Raw genomic sequence first — 21,822 nt, forward strand, 5'->3', positions numbered from 1 at the left:
ATTAAATGATTGCTATTACCAATAAAGTGTCACAGAGTGCTTGTGGATGTGCAGATTTCACTCTTGGTAATATAGGACAGAAACTCTTGCACCTGTGACACCGTACTGTAGCACTGTTTATCAAGGGAAAAAACTACAGGGAATACTTGGAAACCTAAAAACATGGACAATGGGAGAACAAAAAAATCCACTGTGCTCTACTGATCCAGTGAAATATCATACAAGAGGTAACATGAGTAAATCAAATCTAAAAATGCATCAACATGGATATACTTAAAAAGTAGAATATGTAGTAGGGTTTTTCCCCTACTTTTCCCCCGCTCTACTTTTTTTTTCAGCAAACAGCAAAAAAAATATGTATAGCATGACACATAAATGGTAAAAATTTTTAATGCACCACAGGTATAGATAAACGTTTGTTGTAAAAGCAAAAAACCGCGGGGAAAAAGCACAATACGAACCCCGAGAGAGCAGTTACCTTTGAAGAAGAGAATGAAATGAGAAAGGATGGGAGGAATCAGTCTTTAGATGTCTCTATATTTTACTGCTTTTAATTATCTTTAAAAAAACTACACTTTTTAAGAAAAAAGATTGGAAAAGTGAAATTTTCTCTTATTTCCAGATAAAGATGAAAGTCTCCCTTAGCACTTAATTATAAGATTCTCCATATGCACTCATTCTCTTTCACCATGGACACCAACAAGGCTAAAGCCCTCTGTTCCCGGGGGCCATTCGAAGGGCTTCTGACAGGTGCTAGCCACAATGCCAAAAGAGTCCCAGGAAGGCTCGCCCAGACTGCAATGTTTTCATGCAATGATTTGGATACATTTTCTAAGTGCACAAATTTCAGCTCCAAACACCACTGAAAGCTAGGCAATCTACAACTGGTTGGCAAAGACTCTTGTCAGCCTACCGGGTGAGAAACTAACAACACATGGGCTCTACATCCAACTAAGAGAGCATATATTCACTTTATTTATTTATTTATTTATTTTTAAGATTTTTTATTTATTATTTAACAGAGATAGAGAGAGAGCGTAAGTAGGCAGAGCGGCAGACAGAGGGAGAGGGAGAAGCAGGCTTCCCGCCGAGCAGGGAGCCCGATGCGGGGCTCGATCCCAGGACCCTGGGATCATGACCTGAGCCGAAGGCAGCCGCTTAACGACTGAGCCACCCAGGCGCCCCGAGAGCATATATTCACTTTAAAATGCAACCAGAGATCCAGACCAAAAATCGTTTTATCAAGAGCACAGAAATAACAAAGTGCAGTACTAATTATTCCATAAAGACAAATATTACCATTACACTAAGGATTATGCAATGAGTACACGTGTAAGTTAAGAGTAAGTTTAAAATCCCTTTAAAAAAAACCCAAAGGGGTGAAATTATATACCAAAATCATTTCAATTCTCTTTAGATTAGCCTGATACTGTGACTGAGTGAATTATGTACTATAGCCTCATGGCCAGATGTATGAATTTAGCTATGTGATAGAAGAATTTGCTTGCTATGACACATTCAGTGATTGTTCGTATCAATAAAAACTTACAGTTCAAAAAAAAATCATCATTTTAAACACCAAATAGATTAGACTATTACAATCCTTTGGTCCAGTGTTAGCCTTTAACTGTTTCAAAATTAATCAAAGTCGAAAATTTGGACAGATTTGTGTCACTAAATGGCCTTCACTATTGTTCACAGAATAAAACCCTTAATTGATTAATGATCTCAGGGTGTCTATCGCCATCTAGTGAACAATCACTTCAATTACCACACCAGTCACTTGACAAACGAGTCTCGTTGGTTTAAAATCTAAGTCCACTTAGTGCTATCAACTTGCCCAGTATCTTTTCTTATGTCTCTCTATACATAGAGAACAAACACAAATACAGGTGATATTTATACGGATTCACTTTCGAGTGTCTATAAAGTTTCTATTACTTCTCTGTAAACACTGACTTCATTATTTTTAAATAACTTGCACACTATGAGGTCCCTCAAACAATTCTTTAACCATTAACTAATTCCTCTACAACCGAGCAATTAAAAATCATAGAAGAGTTTAAAGTGTGAAAGATCACACCTGGGAAAAGACAATATTGATGTCCATTTGACACATCTATTAGCATTTTTATTATAAACCTGTTTATGAAAGTACAATTAGTAATTATCCTGAGTACTCTAGCAGCCATAATACATTTGATTACAGAAATTATTAGGTCACCAGAGCCAAACCTGCATGATTCCAACAAAACTGAGCATACACAAAACAGACTTAAAAACAAGAAAGGAAGGGGGCTTACAGCCTCCCCAGACTGGGTATTAATCCATATTCAAATGTAAAATTTTATAATCTTTTCAGATGACATGCTACCAGGTTTCCTCATTCATTTCCACTTGAACCTTAATCTAATTTATCCTACAAGGACTTGAAAAGCAAACAACTTCGAAGATCTTCAGGTTACTGTATTATTTCGTCCATTCCATCTTCTTACAAAAAAGACAAGTGTGAGGGGCGCCTGAGTGGCTCAGTCGGTTAAGTGGCTGCCTTCGGCTCAGGTCATGATCCCAGAGTTCTGGGATCGAGCCCCACATCGGGCTCCCTGCTCGGCGGGAAGCCTGCGTCTCCCTCTCCCGCTCCCCCTGTTTGTGTTCCTGCTCTTGCTCGCTCTCTGTCAAATAAATAAATAAAATCTTTAAAAAAAAAAAAAGTGTGATAAGTTACAAAGGTATTCCAAATCTCAGCCAACTGGCTCTCATTTTACACTTCACCCCTCCTACCTCTTTAATAATCAAGAAACGTTTGAAATCACAAAGGCCTAATAGTATATATGGAAAATGCTAGTAAACCCAAAGACCAATTACCACAGAGAATATTTCTATCCACCAGTGCTAATAATTATCACCAATACTTTAACAATCAGTTTTATTTTAGGAAATAATTTCTGTAGGTAGCTTTGAATCTTCTTCTAGAATAAGATTTCCAGGGAGCAACTGTGTAATTATTATTTCTCATTAACCTCACATTACTTTCAAGGCCAACTTTCCGCAGTTGTTATATTTTTTTATTTGTGAGAAGGAGCAAAGGGGAATGAGACAAGAGGGAAAGGAGAAACCAAGAATTTAAATCACATATGATTATTTCTAGATTTGTTTGAAACTCTGTTTTTTTAATGGAGAGAGCAGAGCGGTTTTTTTATAGTTTATTAAGATTTGTTACTGCTATATTTTATACAAAAGAAAAATTAAAATTGAGTTTAAAGACCCTATTAAAGATCAAACTAAACAAAAATATTGCCCTTAAAATACAATGGATTAGGGGAGTGGGGGAGATCGCTGGACAAATTTGGGGCTTATCATTATCAACAGTGCCCTTTTAAGCTTGTGGATTTCTGAGCCAATGCAGAAAATGTAACAACAGGGATTTCCCAACAGCAAGAGGCACTCTCCAAGGGAGTAAATTGTCAACTATTGCCTCTCATGAGAAACTTAAGAGTAACCTTGATCCAATCTCAATAGTCAACCCATGTATTATCACCCAGTTGGGGCATAGTGAGTGCATTTCCTAATACAAAAATAAGATGGTATTCTATCAGAAGCCACTGGATACATACACAGAAATAAAATTTAAATAATTTTAAAGTAAACTTAGCCTAAGAAACTGAAAACGTCCTTCCCTCACTTCAACAAGCCCCTAAAATACCTGTATCTTCCCATGTAAAAAGGGCTTGTGTCTTGAGATGAGTATCGAAAAAGACGTCCTTCAAGGACTAAGAGGTAGAATATAAAGCAGAAGCACAGACATGAAAGACATGGTGAGATGGGACAGACAACCCTACCATGGGAGAAGCCTTACAATCAGGAAAACATGGATTCCAATTCAAAACAGTCACTTGTTTTTTGTTTTTTTTTTTTTAAAGATTTTATTTATTTATTTGACAGAGAGAGACACAGTGAGAGAGGGAACACAAGCAAGGGGGAGTGGGAGAGGGAGAAGCAGGCCTCCCGCGGAACAGAGAGCCCGATATGGGACTCGATCCCAGGACCCTGGGACCATGACCTGAGCTGAAGGCAGTTGCTCAACAACTGAGCCACCCAGGCGCCCTCAAAACAGTCACTTGTTATACTTCACTTCTTTGAGTCTTAGCTTCCACATCTGCAAAATGGGAATGTTATGAACCGTATCAATGAATTCTTATGGGGTTTTAATGATGTAATTCATCTGGAAGCTTCTCATATATTGCTGGTGTTTAATACATGTTTTGCCCTTCCTCACTGTGCCCTAAGCCAAGTCTGTGAGACAGGGCTGTCAAAGGAAGAGTGGCTCTGTACCTCCTGTTTGTTTCATGCCAGCCAGATCGCCACTGACCAATACAGGAGCCACTAGCCACATGTGGATAATAATAGTTTAATTTATTTTAATTATAATTAAATAAAACTCAAAATCCAGTTCCTCCGCAAGTCAACACTAGCCAGATAGCAAATGCTCACTAGCCACCTGGGCCTACTGTATTACATAGAGAACATTTTCACCACCTCAAGGTCCACCAGAGTGCTGGTCTAGACTCTAAAGGAGGGGTCAGGAAACATGTTTTCTGAAAAGGGCCAGATGGCTAATATTTTAGGCTTTGCAGGCCATGCAAGTCTCAACCCTGACTACCCAATTCTGCTATTGTAATGCTAAAGCAGCCACTGACAAAACACAAATAAGTATGGGGGTGTTCCAATAAAACTTTATTTACAAAAATAGATGGCTGTCTGGATTTGGCCCATGGGCCATAGTTTTGCCAACCCCTACGTGATAGGATTCTGAGTTCACACCCTCAAAATGAGCATTCTGCCCATAACCATGAATTATCTCCTTAAGACTGAGTAGTCTCAAATCTACTGACAGCAATCAATACTTTACTGGAGTGAAATGGAATTTAGTATTTAACATAACTATTCTTTTACAAATTAAGAAAAACCCACGCATGTTGGGCTAAAGCAGGTAAAGCTTATAGTGTTTCCAAAGTGACAGTATCTCAAATCTGATTGGTATCCGGCTCATCTTTCTAAAGCCAATAACTCTCAATCCATAACTCCACTACTCATCTATTCCTGGAATTATGGACTTCTACATCCAACTGCCTACTTAATATGCCTAGAGATCTATTACAAATCTCAAAGCCAAAACAGAACTCCTAATCCCTCTCTCCCAGATTTCTCCATTTTAGTATATGGCTCCATAAGCTAACCAGCTATAGGACTAAAATGGAGGCATGCTCCTTGATTTCTTCCTTTCCCTCACACTCCAACCTAATAAAATCAGCAACCAAAATAGCTCCCTTATGTCACTTTGCTCTCATTCCTGTTACCTCCTAAAGAACCCTTCCCTGACCAATCTAAACTAGCCATCTTAACATTAAACTAGCCCACCACCCTGTTTTAATTATCTGAATAACATTTACTTCTATCATGTTCTCTTAATTTTTATATTTGTTTATTCACTTATTTACAGTCTATTTTCCCAAACTACCCTCTCCCCATCCCATGTCCCCACCACATGCCACTCTACACCCCCTGCTCTACATAGAATGTGACCCTCATGATGCAGGGGCATCTTATAGGTCTTGCTCAACACTCTACCCCCATAACAATGCCTGGTATAGAGTAGATGCTCAATACTCTCTCTCAATGGAGGAATGAACAAATCCTTACTTAAAAAAAACTATCTGTCTCGAATTTGTCCTAAGAAGGGGCATTTGAAGCTATATAACTAGGTAACAAACTTGACTCTCCCACATTATAACATGTCAGAGTTAAAAAAAAAAAAATCTCATTTTTAGAGATGTTATACCATTTACCTCCCTTCCTTTGTATGTCACCAAAGCAGCCAGTGGTTTGGCATAAAATCTGCTGTAGGAAAATCCCAGGCAGCCATACATACTGTTTGCTGTGAGCTTCAAAGCCTTCTGTCGAATGTCATACTGCAGGCCACACAAAGACAAAAGACAACAATATTTTAGATGTTTAATCATTAAATTAGATGTCTTTTTATATCACCAATGAGGAGAAACCCTCAATATCCCTGAAAAAAAAAAAACTGTCAACACACTCAACCCATCCTCCCAGATCCATGATTCCCTGACCTTCTAGAAGCAAGTAAACACAGACTCCAAAGCTCCCAGAAGTCAGAAAGATTTTGTTCAGATACAGCTTTGCAGACAGAGGTGTCTTCCATTCTGAGGCATTCTACTGTTTTTGAATGGTTTGCTGCCCACAAACTTAAAATAAGCCCATGTAATTGCCCATAGCATCATGTTTAAATCCTCCTAGATAATCAAAGTCTGAAAGCTAAGACTGTCACTGAGATGTCTCTTATTGAAAAGATATACCTGAAGAACAAGGTCTGGATTTAAATCCTGCTGTTTCATTAGCTGTTTGACTTGTTTTCTTCTCTCTACCAGCTTCCGGATCTCTCTGGGCAAAATGCCCATTTCTAAGTTTGGGTCTGGCAGCTCAGGGATCTGTTCTTGTTCTCCATCCTGATGAACACACAACAGAAATTTCAGACAAATCAAACTTTCATAAAACAAATTTCTAAAATAATACTTTGTGGAACTTTACGTTATGATTAAATCTTGAAAAGCTACTTTCCTGCTTAAGTATAGGTCAACAACACATGGGTGGGAGAAGAAAAAGCTGAGAACAAGTCAACACTGGCCTCTTCTCCCACTTCGATCAACCTCATTCCCAGTATCTCCACCCCTCTCGTTATTGATTAATGTAGATATCATTTAAAGGGATCAATTTTTATATATACTCCTCTCTTCAACAAGATTGGGGAGCAACATGTTTAGAGAAATTGTTTTTAAAATAAAAACACTGAAGGGTGCCTGGGTGGCTCAGTTGTTAAGCGTCTGCCTTCGGCTCAGGTCATGATCCCAGGGTCCTGGGATCGAGCCCCACATCGGGCTCCCTGCTCCATAGGAAGCCTGCTTCTCCCTCTCCCACTCCCCCTGCTTGTGTTCCCTCTCTCGCTGTCTGTCAAATAAATAAATAAAATCTTTAAAAAAAAACAAAACAAAACAAAACACTGAGACCTCTAGGATTTAAAAAAAAAATGCACCCCAACTATAGTTTTAGTCAAATGTACTCTCAAACAAAATGCCATAAAACTTTTACAACTATGGAGAATTATGGCAATTATTGTGAATGTTTTAGACTAAAAACTAAAACCCTAAATACTAAATCAGCAAATTTCTTTTAGGAATTTGGATCTCATATTTAAAAAGTCTATGAAATTTCCAAAAATTTATATACCAATTCCTTAGCATCTATGTAGTACCTTTTATCTGTAAATTGCCTTGCAATTGGTAAAAGAATAGCAACATTTTAGAAAAGTAACCAGCAGTCTTCTTATATTAAAATTTACAGAAGGAAAAAGCAGGGAAAGCATTAGACCATTTTTCTGAAGCCTCCATTAATTCTATTAACAGGCCACAAAGGAAAAAACCAGGCATATTTGCCCCTTCAAAGGTTCAGAATTAAAAATAAACCTCTTGCCTTCAAGCATGTCAACTCAATGCCATTTGATAACCCAGCCTTTACAAAGTATCTGATTTTATAAAGATCAATATTTTCAAATGAACAATCTTACAATAGTAACAGGGACCTATTGTTTTCCAATATAGCAGATGATGATAGCAAACCTATTAAAGAGATCTTGGTACACATTCCAATTTATTTATAACAACTAGAGAGATGAGACAAAAAGTTAACTGAAAGGATCTGGAGTCAGGAAATTTACAATCCATGCCCACCTCTCCCACCACTAGCTATGTGGCACTAGCTACTTTGAAGACCAAATGAGGTACTACACAGAAAAATGATACAGAACCTATAAACTGGCTACATGTATAGTATTTCTTAGATGACCTTTAAGGTCATCTCAAATGATTCTATTATATACCCAGAATCCAAACTGGAAAGCTCAAATAAACAAAACAGTGGAGGGGGATGGAGGAGGCTGGATCATGACAATTATCACAAGGCTGACACAGTAGCAGGACAGAGCCCACTGAATATCATTTATCCAATGTAGTCACAACCTTTTGGGGATGTCTACCCAATACCTTCTCTTTTAAATTATCCTCTAGTCCCACAGAAAGGCCCATCCTTAGCAGCTGTATTTGTACTCTGTAAACCCACTCCTGTGGTCACAGTTGATGGAACCAGGTGTGGTCACTGGCCTAAGGAAGCCTTTAAGATTCTCTCTTCTAGGAAGACAGAACTAGGGCTGGAAAACAGCTCCCAAAGCATGTAGTGAGAATTAAAAGACATGTAAAATCAGGAGCAAGAGGGCAAACAGACATCTTCTGCCACATGTACAAAGAACCAGAGAAAAATATACAGAGATAACATATACTTTACATCTTTTACTAAGGGACAACCACATCTAATCAAACTCCCTACCGGCAGTCAATTATATAAGCTTTATACATGAAGAACCACACATTAAGTTATTAAGTCCTACATAAAACTGTTGACTAATCACTGGTTAGATTAAATCCATGTGAAATAATTCAAAAAGATTCTTTTTAAAAAAGGCTGTTTAGTGAGTTCAATCAGTAACAAAGGTTTGCATGGCCAAAATTTAGAAGAATTTAAAATATAGAATTTAAAAGAATAAAAATAGCAAGTGTTGGAGATGATGTGGAATGACTCAAATTCATGCCTAGTTGGGAGCGCGTAACACGGTTATAACTACTTAGGAAAATAATTTGGCAGTTTCTTTTCAGGTTAAATATACACTTCCCATACAAACTAGCAAATTCACTCCCTAGGTATTTATCCCCCAAAATGAAAGCCCATGTCCACAAAAAGATATGAACAAGAATGTTTACAGCTTTATTAATAAAAGTTAAACTCGGGGCGCCTGGGTGGCTCAGTTGGTTAAGCCACTGCCTTCGGCTCAGGTCATGGTCCTGGAGTCCCGGGATCGAGTCCCGCATCGGGCTCCCTGCTCAGCGGGGAGTCTGCTTCTCCCTCTGACCCTCCCCCTCTCATGTGCTCTCTCTCTCAAATAAATAAATAAAATCTTTAAAAAATAAAAAAAAAAAATAAAAAAAAAAAAAAAAAAGTTAAACTCAATGGGACACTTGGGCGGCTCAGTCAGTTAAGGGTCTGACACCTGATTTCAGCTCAGGTCATGATCTTTCATGGGTCGTGGGAATCAAGCCCCATGTCGGGCTCTGAGCTCAGCAGGAAGTCTGCTTGAAGATTCTCTCCCTCTACTCTTCCCCCCACTCGCTTGCTCTCTCTTGCTCTCTCTAAAATAAATAAATAAATCAATCTTTAAAAAAATATTAACTAAACACTGAAAATCCAAATGCTCATCTCAGGAAATCAGATAAAGTGTGAAATACTTCTCAGCAATACAAAGGAAAGAACTACTGACATGCAACAACATGGATGCAACAACATGGATGAATCTCAAAAACATTGTGTTGAACCAAAAAGCCAGACACAAGAGTACATACTGTATTGCTCCACTTATATGAAGTTCTAGAATAAGCAAAACTAAGTGATGGTGATAGAAGTCAGATCAATGGTTGATTGATGGGAGAGGGGCCTGATAATAAAGGTCTGAGTGACATACCAAAACTAACAGGATGAAACTAACACAATACTTGCAGGGAAATATATAACTATAAATATCTATATTAACAGAAAAGATCTCAAATCAGTAACCTAACTTTCCACCTTAAGAAGGTAGAAAATTAAAGGTCAACTAAAACAAAGAAAGCAGAAAGAAAGAAGTAATAAAGATAAGAATGGAAATATAGGAGATAGAGAAAAATGAACAAAACCAAAGTTCCTTCTTTGCAAAGATCAGCAAAACTGACAAACTTTTAGCTGCACGGACAAAAAAATGACTCAAATTACTAAAATCAAGAATAAAAGAGGGATATTACTAATGACCTTAAAGAAACAGTTATAAGGGAATACTATGAACAATTTTATGCCAATAAATTAGATAATCTTACATGAAACGGAAAAATTCCTAGAAAGACACAAACTACCAAAATGGACTCAAGGAGAAATAAAAAAATCTGAATAGACCTATAACAAAGATTGAAATGGAAATCAAAAAAAGGACAAGCTTTAAGACCAGGTAATTTCACTAGTGAATTCTACCAAATATTTAAAGCAGAATTAACATGAATCCTTCACAAATTTTCCAAAAAAACAGAAGAGGAGGGAACACTTCCCAACTCATTCTGTGAGGCCAAAATACCAAAACCAGGCAAAGACATAACAAGAAAACTATACACCAAAAGCCCTTATGAATACAAGCAAAAAACTCTTCAACAAAATACTAGCAAACTAAAACCAGAAACATACAAAAAGGATTATACACCAAGAACAAGTGGAACTTATCCCAGGAACACAGGTTGGTTCAACACACGAAAATCAATATAATTTACCATATTAAAAGAATAAAGGATTATAAAGTACATGATCATCTCAATATATAAAGAAAAAGTGGTTGACAGAATCCAACACCCTTTCATGATAAAAAACATGCAACAAACTGGGAACAGAAGGGAACGTCCTCAATCTGATAAACACCATCTATGGAAAACCCCCAGTTAACATCATACTTAATGGTGAAATAAAGACTGGATGCTTTCCCCCTAAGACCAGGAACAAGTCAAGGGTGTCTGCTCTTCCCAATTCTATTCAGTATTGTACTGAAGGTTCCAGGCACGGCAGTTAGAGTACCCCCCTCCCACCGCAAAAAAAGAAAAAATATAAGGCATCCAGATCATAAAGGAAGAATTAAAACTACCTCTATTTTCAGATAACAGGATACTATATGTAGAAAATGCTAAGGAATCCACAAAAATACTAGAAGTGACAAATGACTTCAGCAAGGTTGCAGCATATAAGATCAATATACAAAAATCAGTTATATTTCAATACACTAGCAATGAATAATCCAAAAATAAAAGTTCCACTTAAAATAGCATCAAAAAGAATGAAATATTTAGGAATAAATTTAATAAAAGACTTGTACAGTGAATTATTTAGCAACAAGTAGGAATGTAGTACTAATACATGCACAACACAGACGAATCTTGAAAACAGTATGCTAAACAGGTACAGCTACTCTGGAAAACAGTATGGAGGTTCCTCAAAAAGTTAAAAATAGAACTACCCTATAACCCAGCAATTGCACTTACTAAGTACTTACCCAAAGGATACACAAATACTCATTCAAAGGGGCACATACACCCTGATGTTTATAGCAGCATTGTCAACAATAGCCAAACTATGGAAAGAGCCCAAATGCCCATTGACTGATGGATGGATAAAGAGGATGTGGTATACATACGCAACAGAATATTATTCAACCATCAAAAGAATGAAATCTTGCCAGTTGCAACAACATGGATGGAGCTAGAGTGTATTATGTTAAGTGAAATTAGTCAGAGAAAGACAAATACCATATGATTTCACTCATATGTAGAATTTAAGAAACAAAACAGATGAACATGGGGGGGAAAGAGGGGCAAACCAGAAAACAGACTCTTTTTTTTTTTTTTTTAAGATTTTTATTTATTTAACAGAGATAGAGAGCACAAGTAGGCAGAGCGGCAGACAGAGGGAGAGGGAGAAGCAGGCTCTCTGCCGAGCAGGGAGCCCGATGCGGGGCTTGATCCCAGGACCCTGGGATCATGACCTGAGCCGAAGGCAGCCGCTTAACCGACTGAGCCACCCAGGCGTCCCCAGAAAACAGACTCTTAACTATAGAGAACAAACTGAGGGTTGCTGGAGGGGAGGTGGGCAGTGGCTGGGCTAAATGGGTGATGGGTATTAACTTGTGCTGAGCACTGGGTGTTATATGTAAGTGATGAATCACTAAATTCTATTCCTGAAACCAACATTACACCATATGTTAACGAGAACTTAAATAAAAATTTGAAAAAAAAAAGCCAAAACAATATGCTAAGTGAAATAAGCCAGACACAAAAGGTCACATATGATTCCATTTACAAGAAATGTCCAAAATATACAAATCTATAAAGGCAGAAAAATTAGTGGTTGCTGAGGTCTGGGAGGAATGGAGGGACAGAGGGAGGGTACAGCTAAAAGGTAGGGTTTCTTTGAAGAGTAATGAAAATGCCCTCAAACTGACTGTGGTGAAGGTTGAAAATTCAGTGACTGCACTAAAAGCCATTAAATTGTATACCTTAAACGCATGAAATGTATGTGAATTACATCTCAATAAAACTGTGAAATAAAAACGTATAGAACCACTGTGAGTTTCCATCTACTCAACCCTCTCCCTTTTTTGATCACTTTTGACCCTTTAGACCACTAAGAAAGGACAAATTATATCGTTAAAAGGAAAAACAAGAATGCTAACCCCTCTGGCTCTCTTCCTTCTTTAAGCACTGCTTCTAATTTCAATTTAAAGGGCCCCCAATTGAATACAAACCTCTGTAATTTTGTGTGTCTCTGAAGCAACTCTTTGCACTGTTGTAAAACAAATGTTGAATTCCTGAATGATGGAAGGATACAAACTATTGAAGTCCAGGAGCAAAATAAACTTATCATAAAAACCTGCAACAAAAAAGCCATATTACAAAAAGTCTTTTTAAAAAAAGCAGATGGGAAAAGGGTAAAAAAAAAGGGGGGGTTAAAAAAAGGAGATTTGTCAAAACATAACATTAGAAGTACTGTAGAATGAAGTATATGAGAAAGGATACACTATCCAAAGCGGCGAGTTATACCAAAGAAAAAAAAGTCGTCCACTATCACTCCATAAAAATGCCTTGTATTTGAGTAAAAACTCAAGTCACAAAAGAAGAGGAAAGAAAAGAATGTGTCTTATGTTGAAACCAACTACAACGAACGATCCTTTCCACAGCAGGCCCCAAGTACACCATTATGATGGGCAAACACCTTCTCCTATCAATTACTTCAGATAGGTGTCATATCCATTTCAAAAAAATGTTGTAAAATTCTCCTTCAGGCAAGTGTTCCCTCCCACCTACCCTGCCACCTCGACCCCCAAAATGTTTAGTGATCCACACCAGTGAGTAGTTATATATTTTTTTTTACCATCATACTTTCTAAGAATAAAATGGGAAGCCCACTCACCTGTACACAAATGGTGTTAAAATCAGACAAGAGATGTATATATATAAATGTCAGTAGTGGAACGATCCACCCTTTTTACTTGCAAAGGGTGAACAGAAAGCTACTATATTTCTCTAGGACATTTATAAAGAGTTATCTTCACCTTAAGAAGAAACTGAGTAAAAATAAATGTCCACTATTAAGAAAATAAAAACAACAAATATTGATAGCATACTCTGTGTCAGGCACTATACTAAACAATCACTTTGTTCCTTAAGTCCCTGTGTGGTAGATACTCTTTTTTTAAAATTCTAGTGTAGTTAACATACAGTGCTATATTAATTTCAAGAGTAGATATTATTCCTATTTCCATTTTACAGAAGAGGAAAGTGAAGCTTACAAAGGTTCAAGAGGAAGGCAGAATTTAAGCCCAGATCTATCTAACACCAAAGGACTATTGATCTGTTTCAATACAACTAATAATAAATCACTTTTGTCAAAAATGTCTCCTACTCAGAGCTCAAGTTACCTGATAAAATTCACATTATTCCTGTACAACAATGTAAATATACTAAACACTACTTAATTGTACTCTTAAAAATAGGGAAGAGGGTTAAAAAAAAAGATCCTTTCTAGCTGTGTACCACAAAACATTTTCTTTGCCATTAACGACAAGGGGGAGTACTCTGCTGTTAAAGTTCAATTTGGTGGTTACTGTCTGTACTTTCTTGAACTCTGCTGTGCAAATGAACTAGTCCTGGCAGCTCAGGCAGAGGCAGAGCCCACCCTCTACAATAGATGGGAGGAGAGAGAGGTGCTCCTACCACCAGACAAATAGCTATGTACTGGACTAGGTGTTGGCAAACTATGCGCAGAACAAATTCAGCCTACCCCCTCCTCTTTTTGTACCACACATGAGCCAAGAATAGTGTTTACATCTTTAAATGGTTGAAAAATATTTTTAAAAACAGAGTATCTCATGATACATGAAAATTATACAAAATTTAAATTTCAATATCCATAAACAAAGCTTTCTTGGAACACAGCAAAAAAATAAAAAAGATTCATATTAATTCATGTCAGGTGACTGGCCAACAAGATTTTCACATGAACAGAAGACAAAAATAAGGTCATAACAAGACCTATTTGCTAACCTACAAAATACAATTCAGATCTTGCAGTTTCTCAAGCCTAGGTCTGCATTAAAAAATTCCTTAACACCAGGGGCAAATCCACCTGCTGCGCAGCCTTACCAGCTTTAGGGTCCAATACCAAGCCTCCAGCATAAGCTGCTTTCTTACGTCCTTTCTTGTATTTATTGGCCTCTCCATCTATGTCTTCATCTTCATCTCCCTAATATTAAATGGAAAGGTTAACTTCACCAGCCAGCAACTGATTAACTAAATAAGAAGTTTTATGATTCCCCCTTTTCCAACTGCAGTACACAATTCTAACAAACATTCTTTAGTTTTAGCTAGTGGTCCTACCTATGGGGAACGACAGTTACTGTAATATGTTCACAAACCCAAATGAATGCCAAGCATGGGAGTTACCAAAACACTATATCCCAGAGTTAATAAATATGTAAATTCTACTTTAAAATATTTCTGAATTCACAGAATCTTTTATTTTTTAAATCAATGGATACTAAAAATACAATGCTTCATATTATGTAAAATCTAAGACAGTAAAAGAGCCCTCTTAAATTCATTACTCTAACAATCATGATGTAGAAATATTAAATATTTTACAGATATGATCATTATTCCCATTATCATGGACACCTTAAAATAAGTGTCCGTGTACTGAAAATTCACCCCCAAGTAGTTTATTAATAACCAATATTCAATACCTCAGAAGTCAATTTTGATAATGTACATAAAACAAATACAAGAATTTGAACCGTCTTAACATTAAATTCCCCCCTTTGAGTCAACTGCTATCAATGATGACAAAAACGGTAGCTAAGTTTTAGTTCCAATGTCATGGAAGCCACTTCAGAAAACTGATTGTGGTGACCTGATCCTACTAGCATATAAAAATGCAACAAAGCAACAAAAAATAAAGGCTCATGCATTTAAGGAAATAAAAGGTTTAACTGGTATCTAACTTTGGATACAGCTAAGATGGCAAAACACTTTCCTAGTATGGTCACCCATCAGAGACTTAATACCGCCCTTCAAGAAATTCATATTTCACAAATAATTTTTACCTACACAGAAAAAAGTGAAGAAGGAAATCACCACACAAACAAAACAGAATGAATCTGACATGGTTTCTACAGAATACAGGAGATTAATTATTTTGGAAGCAGAAGTTATCACAGCAGAAAGAGCTATCTAGGTAATAAAAGGAGGGGAGGTTAAAAAAAAAAAAAAAGGCAAAATACTATGCAGTTTTGAACCCACCAGTTTTTGCTGAGGCTTTCTGAAAATCTGCTTGTCAGGCACAATATAGTTGTTTTCATAAAACGCATGAAGCAACAAGAACTCATTACGCTCGGATCGTCCACCCATCAGCGTCCTAGACTATTAAATAGAATTTTTTTAAATTTGAGCTCAAAACTGTAACAAAAGCAACTTTAAGGTGGTAAATTTAATCAAAGCACCTCCTCCATAATCATTCTTCCTAATAAGGGCTGCTTTAAAAATAAGAAGGTACAAAATTCATTCTAACGTTTTCTTTCAGCATTATACTTAAAAAGAGACAAAGAAAGCTTAAAATACTGACACTACTTGGGCTATTTCTTTACTCCCAAATAGACCATTCCACACATCAGACACATCCAGATGTTAGAGATGATCCTTATGTTCACCCAAAATTTCAACATACTGCACCTGGCTTTCCTCCCCTTCTCGCAGCCAGTTCATTTCACAAAAGAAAACCAGCTTCCAGAATACAAGTTACTCATTTTATAAGCATGCATTTAGACTCATTATCATATAACAACTACCCCAAGCAAACACTGAATCCAACAGGAAATGCTTTTTCCCCCTTTCTAAGTTAAATTTACCATAATGTTCCCAGCGATGTTAGTGATCTGCAATGCTAATGGAAGAACATTTAGCTCACACATGATCTGCAAAATGAACCTGGCATCTTTCCAGGTGTGTTCCAACAGGTACAACAGATGAGAAGATTCACTGTACAGAAAAGTAAGAATGAAACAGAATCAAGTAATTAAAAGAAACAATGACTATAATCAGAACTTCATAAAATACTACAAAAAAATTTTGGTATGAGTAACTTCAGAGCAATGGCACCTTGGCTTTGGAAACAATTTAAAATAAGGCTGGTATGAAACCATGAATTCATTCATGTCATTGATCCCAATGCCCTTCTCCAAAACACGCACACAAAAAAATCCCATAAATACAAAGTAAAATTATGCGTTAACTACGACCTGAAAACTACCTAAATCCTTTTATTCATTCCATCTAATAAGTATGTGTTACATGCTGGGTATGTGCCAGGCATAGTTCTAGATGCTGGCTGTAACCAAAAGACAAAATACCTGTCCTCATGGGGCTTATGTCCTCAGGGGGGAGACAGAGTATAAATTAAAATACATATATATGGTAGGTTATATAATGTTCAGTGTTAAAGAAAAAAATTAAGAAGCAAAGGAAATATTAAGTATCAGGAGCAGAGACTGAAATTTTAGTTAGGGAACCAGGGAAGAGTTCACAGAGAATAAAGAACCGAGGGGCGCCTGGGTGGCTCATTCGACTAAGCATCCGCCTTTGGCTCAGGTCATGATCTCACAGTCCTGGGATCGAGCCCCGCGTCGAACCCCACATCGGGCTCCTTGCTCAGCGGGGAGTCTGCTTCCCCCTCTCCTTCTGCCTGCCACTCCCTCTGCTTGTGCTCTGTGTGTCTGTCTCTTTTTCTCTCTCTCAAATAACTAAATAAAATCTTAAAAAAAAAAAAAAAGAACTGGAAGAGGTGAGGAGGCAATCCTTGTGAATGGATATCTGAGGGAAGAGCATCCAGGCAAACAGAACAGCACATTCAAAGGCTCTGAGCTGAGCACAAATCTGGCATTTCCAGGACCAGAAAGGAGACTGTGGCTGGAACAGAGAGAATGATGGAGAGTGCAGGAGGACAGAGTTAAAGGCAGAGATACACACTGTCTAGGACCTTGTAAGTCAGAGTAAGAACTCTGGTTTTTACTCTAAATGAAACAGTCACTGGAAGATTTTGACCAGAGTGCAGTATCTGACTTAACTTTAGCAAGATAACCCTGGTTCCTGGGTTGAAAACAGACAGCAAGGAGTCAAGGGCAAAAGCAGAGAGACCAACAAAGAGGCTGACATATGACTCATTACTCCAGGGGAAAGAGCAGGGTAGTGTGGACCAGGATGGGTTCAATGGAGGAGAAAAGAAGTGGTCAAATCTAGACATATTTTGAAGATAAAGCTGACAGGATTCTGTGATGGCTCAAACATGAGCTATCTATCAGAAAGAGGAATCATGGAAGCCTCAAAGGTTTTGGGCCAAACATGACTTTGGAGATTTCTAGGAGTACTGGAAAAATAAGAGTGCCACTCTTAAGGAGAAACTATAAGAGGAGCCTAGGGGAAAAGATCAGGAGCTGAGCTTCTGAACAAGTCAGGTTGGAGGTTCATATTAGACATCAAGTAAAACAGGCAGGTGGATACAGGAGTCTGGAATTCAAAGGAGAGATCTAAGCTAAAGATACCCAAGCAGGAGGCATCAGCACCACATGGTATTGAAATTCCTGAGACTCGATGAGATCACCTAGAAAGAGCACAGTCAGAAAGAGAAGCAGTCCAAGGCCTTGGGAGGAATGGGCAGGAAAGAGTAAGTGGCAAGAGGAGTAAAAGAAACTCTGTTTAGGAAATAATCAAGCACAAAGGTTCAGTTGTACAAAATGAGTTAAGTTCTGGAGGTCTAATATATAGCAATGTAACTACAGTTAACAATACTGTACCACATACTTGAAATTTGCTGAGAGGGTAAATCTAAAGTACTGTAACGACAAAAAAAATAAATAAAAAAAATAAAAAAATAAAAAAATAAAGTACTGTAACGACAAAAAGAAATAGTAACCATGTGAGGTGATGGATATGTTAATCAGCTTATGTTGATTATTTTACAATGTATACATTTATCAAACATCAGTTTGTATACCTTAAATATATACAATTTCTATTTGTCAATTTTACTCCAAGAAAGATGGAAAAAAGAAATAATCAAGCAATATCTCTACATAGTGATTTCTCAGTTTTTCTATTTCCAAAAGATTTACACTATCTCCTGAAGGAAACCTCACTATCACATCAATTTCCAAACTGCTCTTAGGAAACATCTAGATGAGGTTAGGATGAGTAAAGGAGATGGAGATACACTGATAAAATTAAAATAATTCAAGAGGCAAAATAATTTATTAAAGTAACAGAGATGCTGGTGCTGACATGAAGGCAGTTCCCCTCCAGAACCCCACACACTCCTGGTCCCTCCAGCCTGAAGGCGATGCTGGCCTCCTGCTGTTGCTCATTTCAAGACAGACAAACTCCAAAGCACCCAGGATCATACCTGTACATGTTTCGTACATTTTCCATTGGGATTACAACCCTTTCAGTTCTCAGGATTTGTTGAACAAGTTCAGACAAATGGTAGCTTTTACAACGAATCAATTCCTTTGCTGAAATTTCCACATCACAGATCATTCGGCCACAGGTAGCATTTCTTTCACCAAATCCACTCCTGCCCTACAGGGGAGGACAAAAAGCAAATCCCATGGACGAGCAGACATTGGGAACATTCTGTTCTAATTCGCTTTGAAGCTAGCCCAGAATTACAATGGGGAAACTCAATCTCCCATTCACCACTCAGTCAGCCATCCCTCAAATATTTCTGAATGTATGGGGCGCCTGAGTGGCTCCGTCCGTTAAGCGTCTGCCTTCGGCTCAGGTCATGGTCCCCGGGTCCTGAGATCGAGCCCCGCATCAGGCTCCCTGCTCAGATAGAGAGCCTGCTTCTCCCTCTTCCTCTGCTACTCCCCTTACTTTCCCCCCTCCTTTCTCTCTCTGTCAAGTAAATAAATAAAATCTTTAAAAAAATATTTCTGAATGTTCACTATGTAGCTGACACTGCTCTAGCACTGGGGATATAGCAGTGAGCAAAACAGAAAAGATTCCTGATCTCATCTGAAATATACAACAAAAAACGGACATCAAAAGCAAGAAACTATATAGTTTCAGGAGACAATAAACATACGGAAAAGAGAAAAAGTAGAACAGGTGAGGAAAACGGGAATTTAGGGGGGCTGCACCTTAAATAGGGTAGTCATGGTAGACCTCACTCAGAAGATGCCATATAAAGAAAACCACGAAGGGGTAAGGAGTTAGTAAATCAAGCACTGGGATGAAGGTTAATAACAGCTCTATCACCTTAAAGGTAAAAACAGGAAAAGAAGCAAGAGCACTGGCTCCAACTCCAATCGGCAACAGCAGAATCTACTGAAGAGTATCATAAAAGGTCCAGATTCCTAAGTTTTCTGATGAGGCAACATGCCCATTTTAGTTGTAAGCTTTAAGTAAAATAAGATTTCAAGCAATGAGCACTCTCATGCTTAGGAAATGAAGGTGGCTTCATACAAAAACCACCAAAACCTAAGTGAAAACAAGCAGGTAGAATGAAAAATACATAGGCTTTAAAAGAGTCAAGACAGGCCAGGTTCAAAACCTCAGTTCTTCCCCAGACTAGCCCTACAACCTTGAACAAGTTCTGTCACCCCTGTGAGAAGCATAGCGAAACTGGAGTTGCTGTGACAGGCAACTACTGTGCAGACACTTAGCCCGTGGCTGCCTTACACATTCAACGTCAGCTCCCTCCCACTCTTCCTTCCCCTCTGAGTCCTGAATGATAACACTTACTGATCTCTGAGCCCTGCAACTCTGCTCTAAGGGCTACAGCATCGGTAACACCGAAGTGGAGGTAACATGTACGTACCATCTCTAGATTCTAAGAGCTGATTTTAAATAACTACCAGAGGCTTCAACCAATAAAATGTTGCATTCAAAGGAAAAGATGTTTAGTGCCAAAGTTAAAATGTCCTATTACAAGACAACCAATTCTTAGTCAAAGAAGCACAGTGTGTTCCCAGGTAGCTACTCTCCATATAAAGAAGCGAAGTCAAGAAGTAAGATTTTGAAAACTATTTTTACCCCAAGCTTTGGCATGTTGGATCGCTTCAGTCGACCTATCTTGGACCAGTGAGGAACTTTGCACACATTAATTCTCTGCAGGAGCACTTCCAGTTCAAATCCATAAATATTATGACCCTAGTCAGAAAAAGAAGGCAGCCAATAACATTATAACAAACACAAATTAGAGGATTTATCTTCATATGCACAGAATTTCTTTGCCCTTTCTTTTTCTGGTCTCTAATTGAAGGCATCATGAGCTTACCTCCGATTGGGGTCCTTTCTTCTTCAGGAATGTATTCATCAGCAGCATTCATTAGCCTTGACATTAACAAAGCTGCTAAGCAGATTGCTGGAATAAACTTTATTTCATCCTAATTGATGCAAGGTTCATATGATGTCTTTTAATTTTCAGCTCATGCCTCACAGTCTCGGAGGCAAATGCAAATTTTTATGTCCCATACTTTTTCATGATCAGTAAAAGCTGTGTTCAAGTAATTCCATTTTAATTCCTTAAAAACTGAGAATCTGCCTGTGTTCTGTAACAGTTTATACAGACTTCTTAGAAAACTCAGGAACTGCATCTACTTTCTTCTTAAAGAACTGAGTTCAAACACTACTGATTTAGACTCTTAATGTATAACAAACTACACAATACCAGGCAATAGTTCAAATTAGGAAACAAAACTATACCAAGTAGAAATTATCTCAAAAATGCAACTACGGGCACCTGGTGGCTTAGTCGGTTAAGCACCTGACTCTTGATTTCGGCTCAGATCTTGATCTCAGGGTCGTGAGTTCAAGCACCACATTGGGCTCCACGCTGGGCATGGAGCCTACTTAAAAATAAAATAAAAACTCAACCAAATTTTCCATGTCTATAATGGTAATTTCCATCATGTGAATAATATGGTTCACTATGTTTATTAAAAAACTAGATGAAGCTTAAAATAAATCAGATCAATAAACAGATTTATTTCCTACTAATTTTAATTAAAAATGTGTACCACTATATATTCATGGCAGTTTTGTCTATTAAATTAAGAAACCCAACAAAAAATAAATTAATTAATTAATTAATTAATTAAGAAACCCAAGGACACAAGGAAGTCTCATTTCCAAATTATCATTCCTGGGATTAGGGACTCACACCAGTGTCAGGATTCTCTCTTACACCAGATCAGTTTGGATTTCTCACACACAGACTTGGCTCTAACACCCTAAGGCAGGCCAGCTATCCTAGGCACCATGACATCTCCCTGGGGCCCGAGAGAGACTACTAGGGAAAACTGGGTGAGGACCTAGTTCTGAGCCAGAGCACCAAAGCAGAGCATGTGGACAAAATCTTCCTGGTGCTTTCAAGATGTACAACAAAATATATAATACCTAGAATACTGGAAGAGAAGCGGGTGCAGAGACACTTGATAACAACCTACAGGCTCTAGGTACTCTGGCCACACCCTGGTCAAGAAAGGTGTCCAAGAGCAAAAAGTGAATGTGGAGAAATATATAGCAC

The 21,822-nt window shown here is 37.9% G+C and overlaps 1 protein-coding gene and 1 non-coding gene across 3 annotated transcripts in view; both read right to left on the reverse strand.

Annotated features, from left to right (window-relative positions):
* The window catches only part of POLA1 (DNA polymerase alpha 1, catalytic subunit), a 290,758-nt gene that overhangs the window by 227,309 nt on the left and 41,627 nt on the right, over positions 1 to 21,822 (reverse strand). For both annotated transcript variants that reach the window (XM_078065178.1, XM_078065179.1), the window contains exons 19-26: positions 20,328 to 20,444; positions 18,694 to 18,869; positions 16,148 to 16,277; positions 15,543 to 15,662; positions 14,388 to 14,487; positions 12,491 to 12,615; positions 6,378 to 6,527; positions 5,847 to 5,969 (exon numbers count right to left, since the gene is read on the reverse strand). In XM_078065178.1, coding sequence (XP_077921304.1) covers positions 5,847 to 5,969; positions 6,378 to 6,527; positions 12,491 to 12,615; positions 14,388 to 14,487; positions 15,543 to 15,662; positions 16,148 to 16,277; positions 18,694 to 18,869; positions 20,328 to 20,444 — 1,041 coding nt within the window. The remainder of the gene's footprint in view (positions 1 to 5,846; positions 5,970 to 6,377; positions 6,528 to 12,490; positions 12,616 to 14,387; positions 14,488 to 15,542; positions 15,663 to 16,147; positions 16,278 to 18,693; positions 18,870 to 20,327; positions 20,445 to 21,822) is intronic.
* LOC118539340 (small Cajal body-specific RNA 24) lies at positions 13,201 to 13,330 on the reverse strand. Its single transcript, XR_004919127.1, has one exon.

Source organism: Halichoerus grypus, chromosome X, assembly GCF_964656455.1.
Source record: "Halichoerus grypus chromosome X, mHalGry1.hap1.1, whole genome shotgun sequence".
Classification (NCBI taxonomy): domain Eukaryota; kingdom Metazoa; phylum Chordata; class Mammalia; order Carnivora; family Phocidae; genus Halichoerus; species Halichoerus grypus.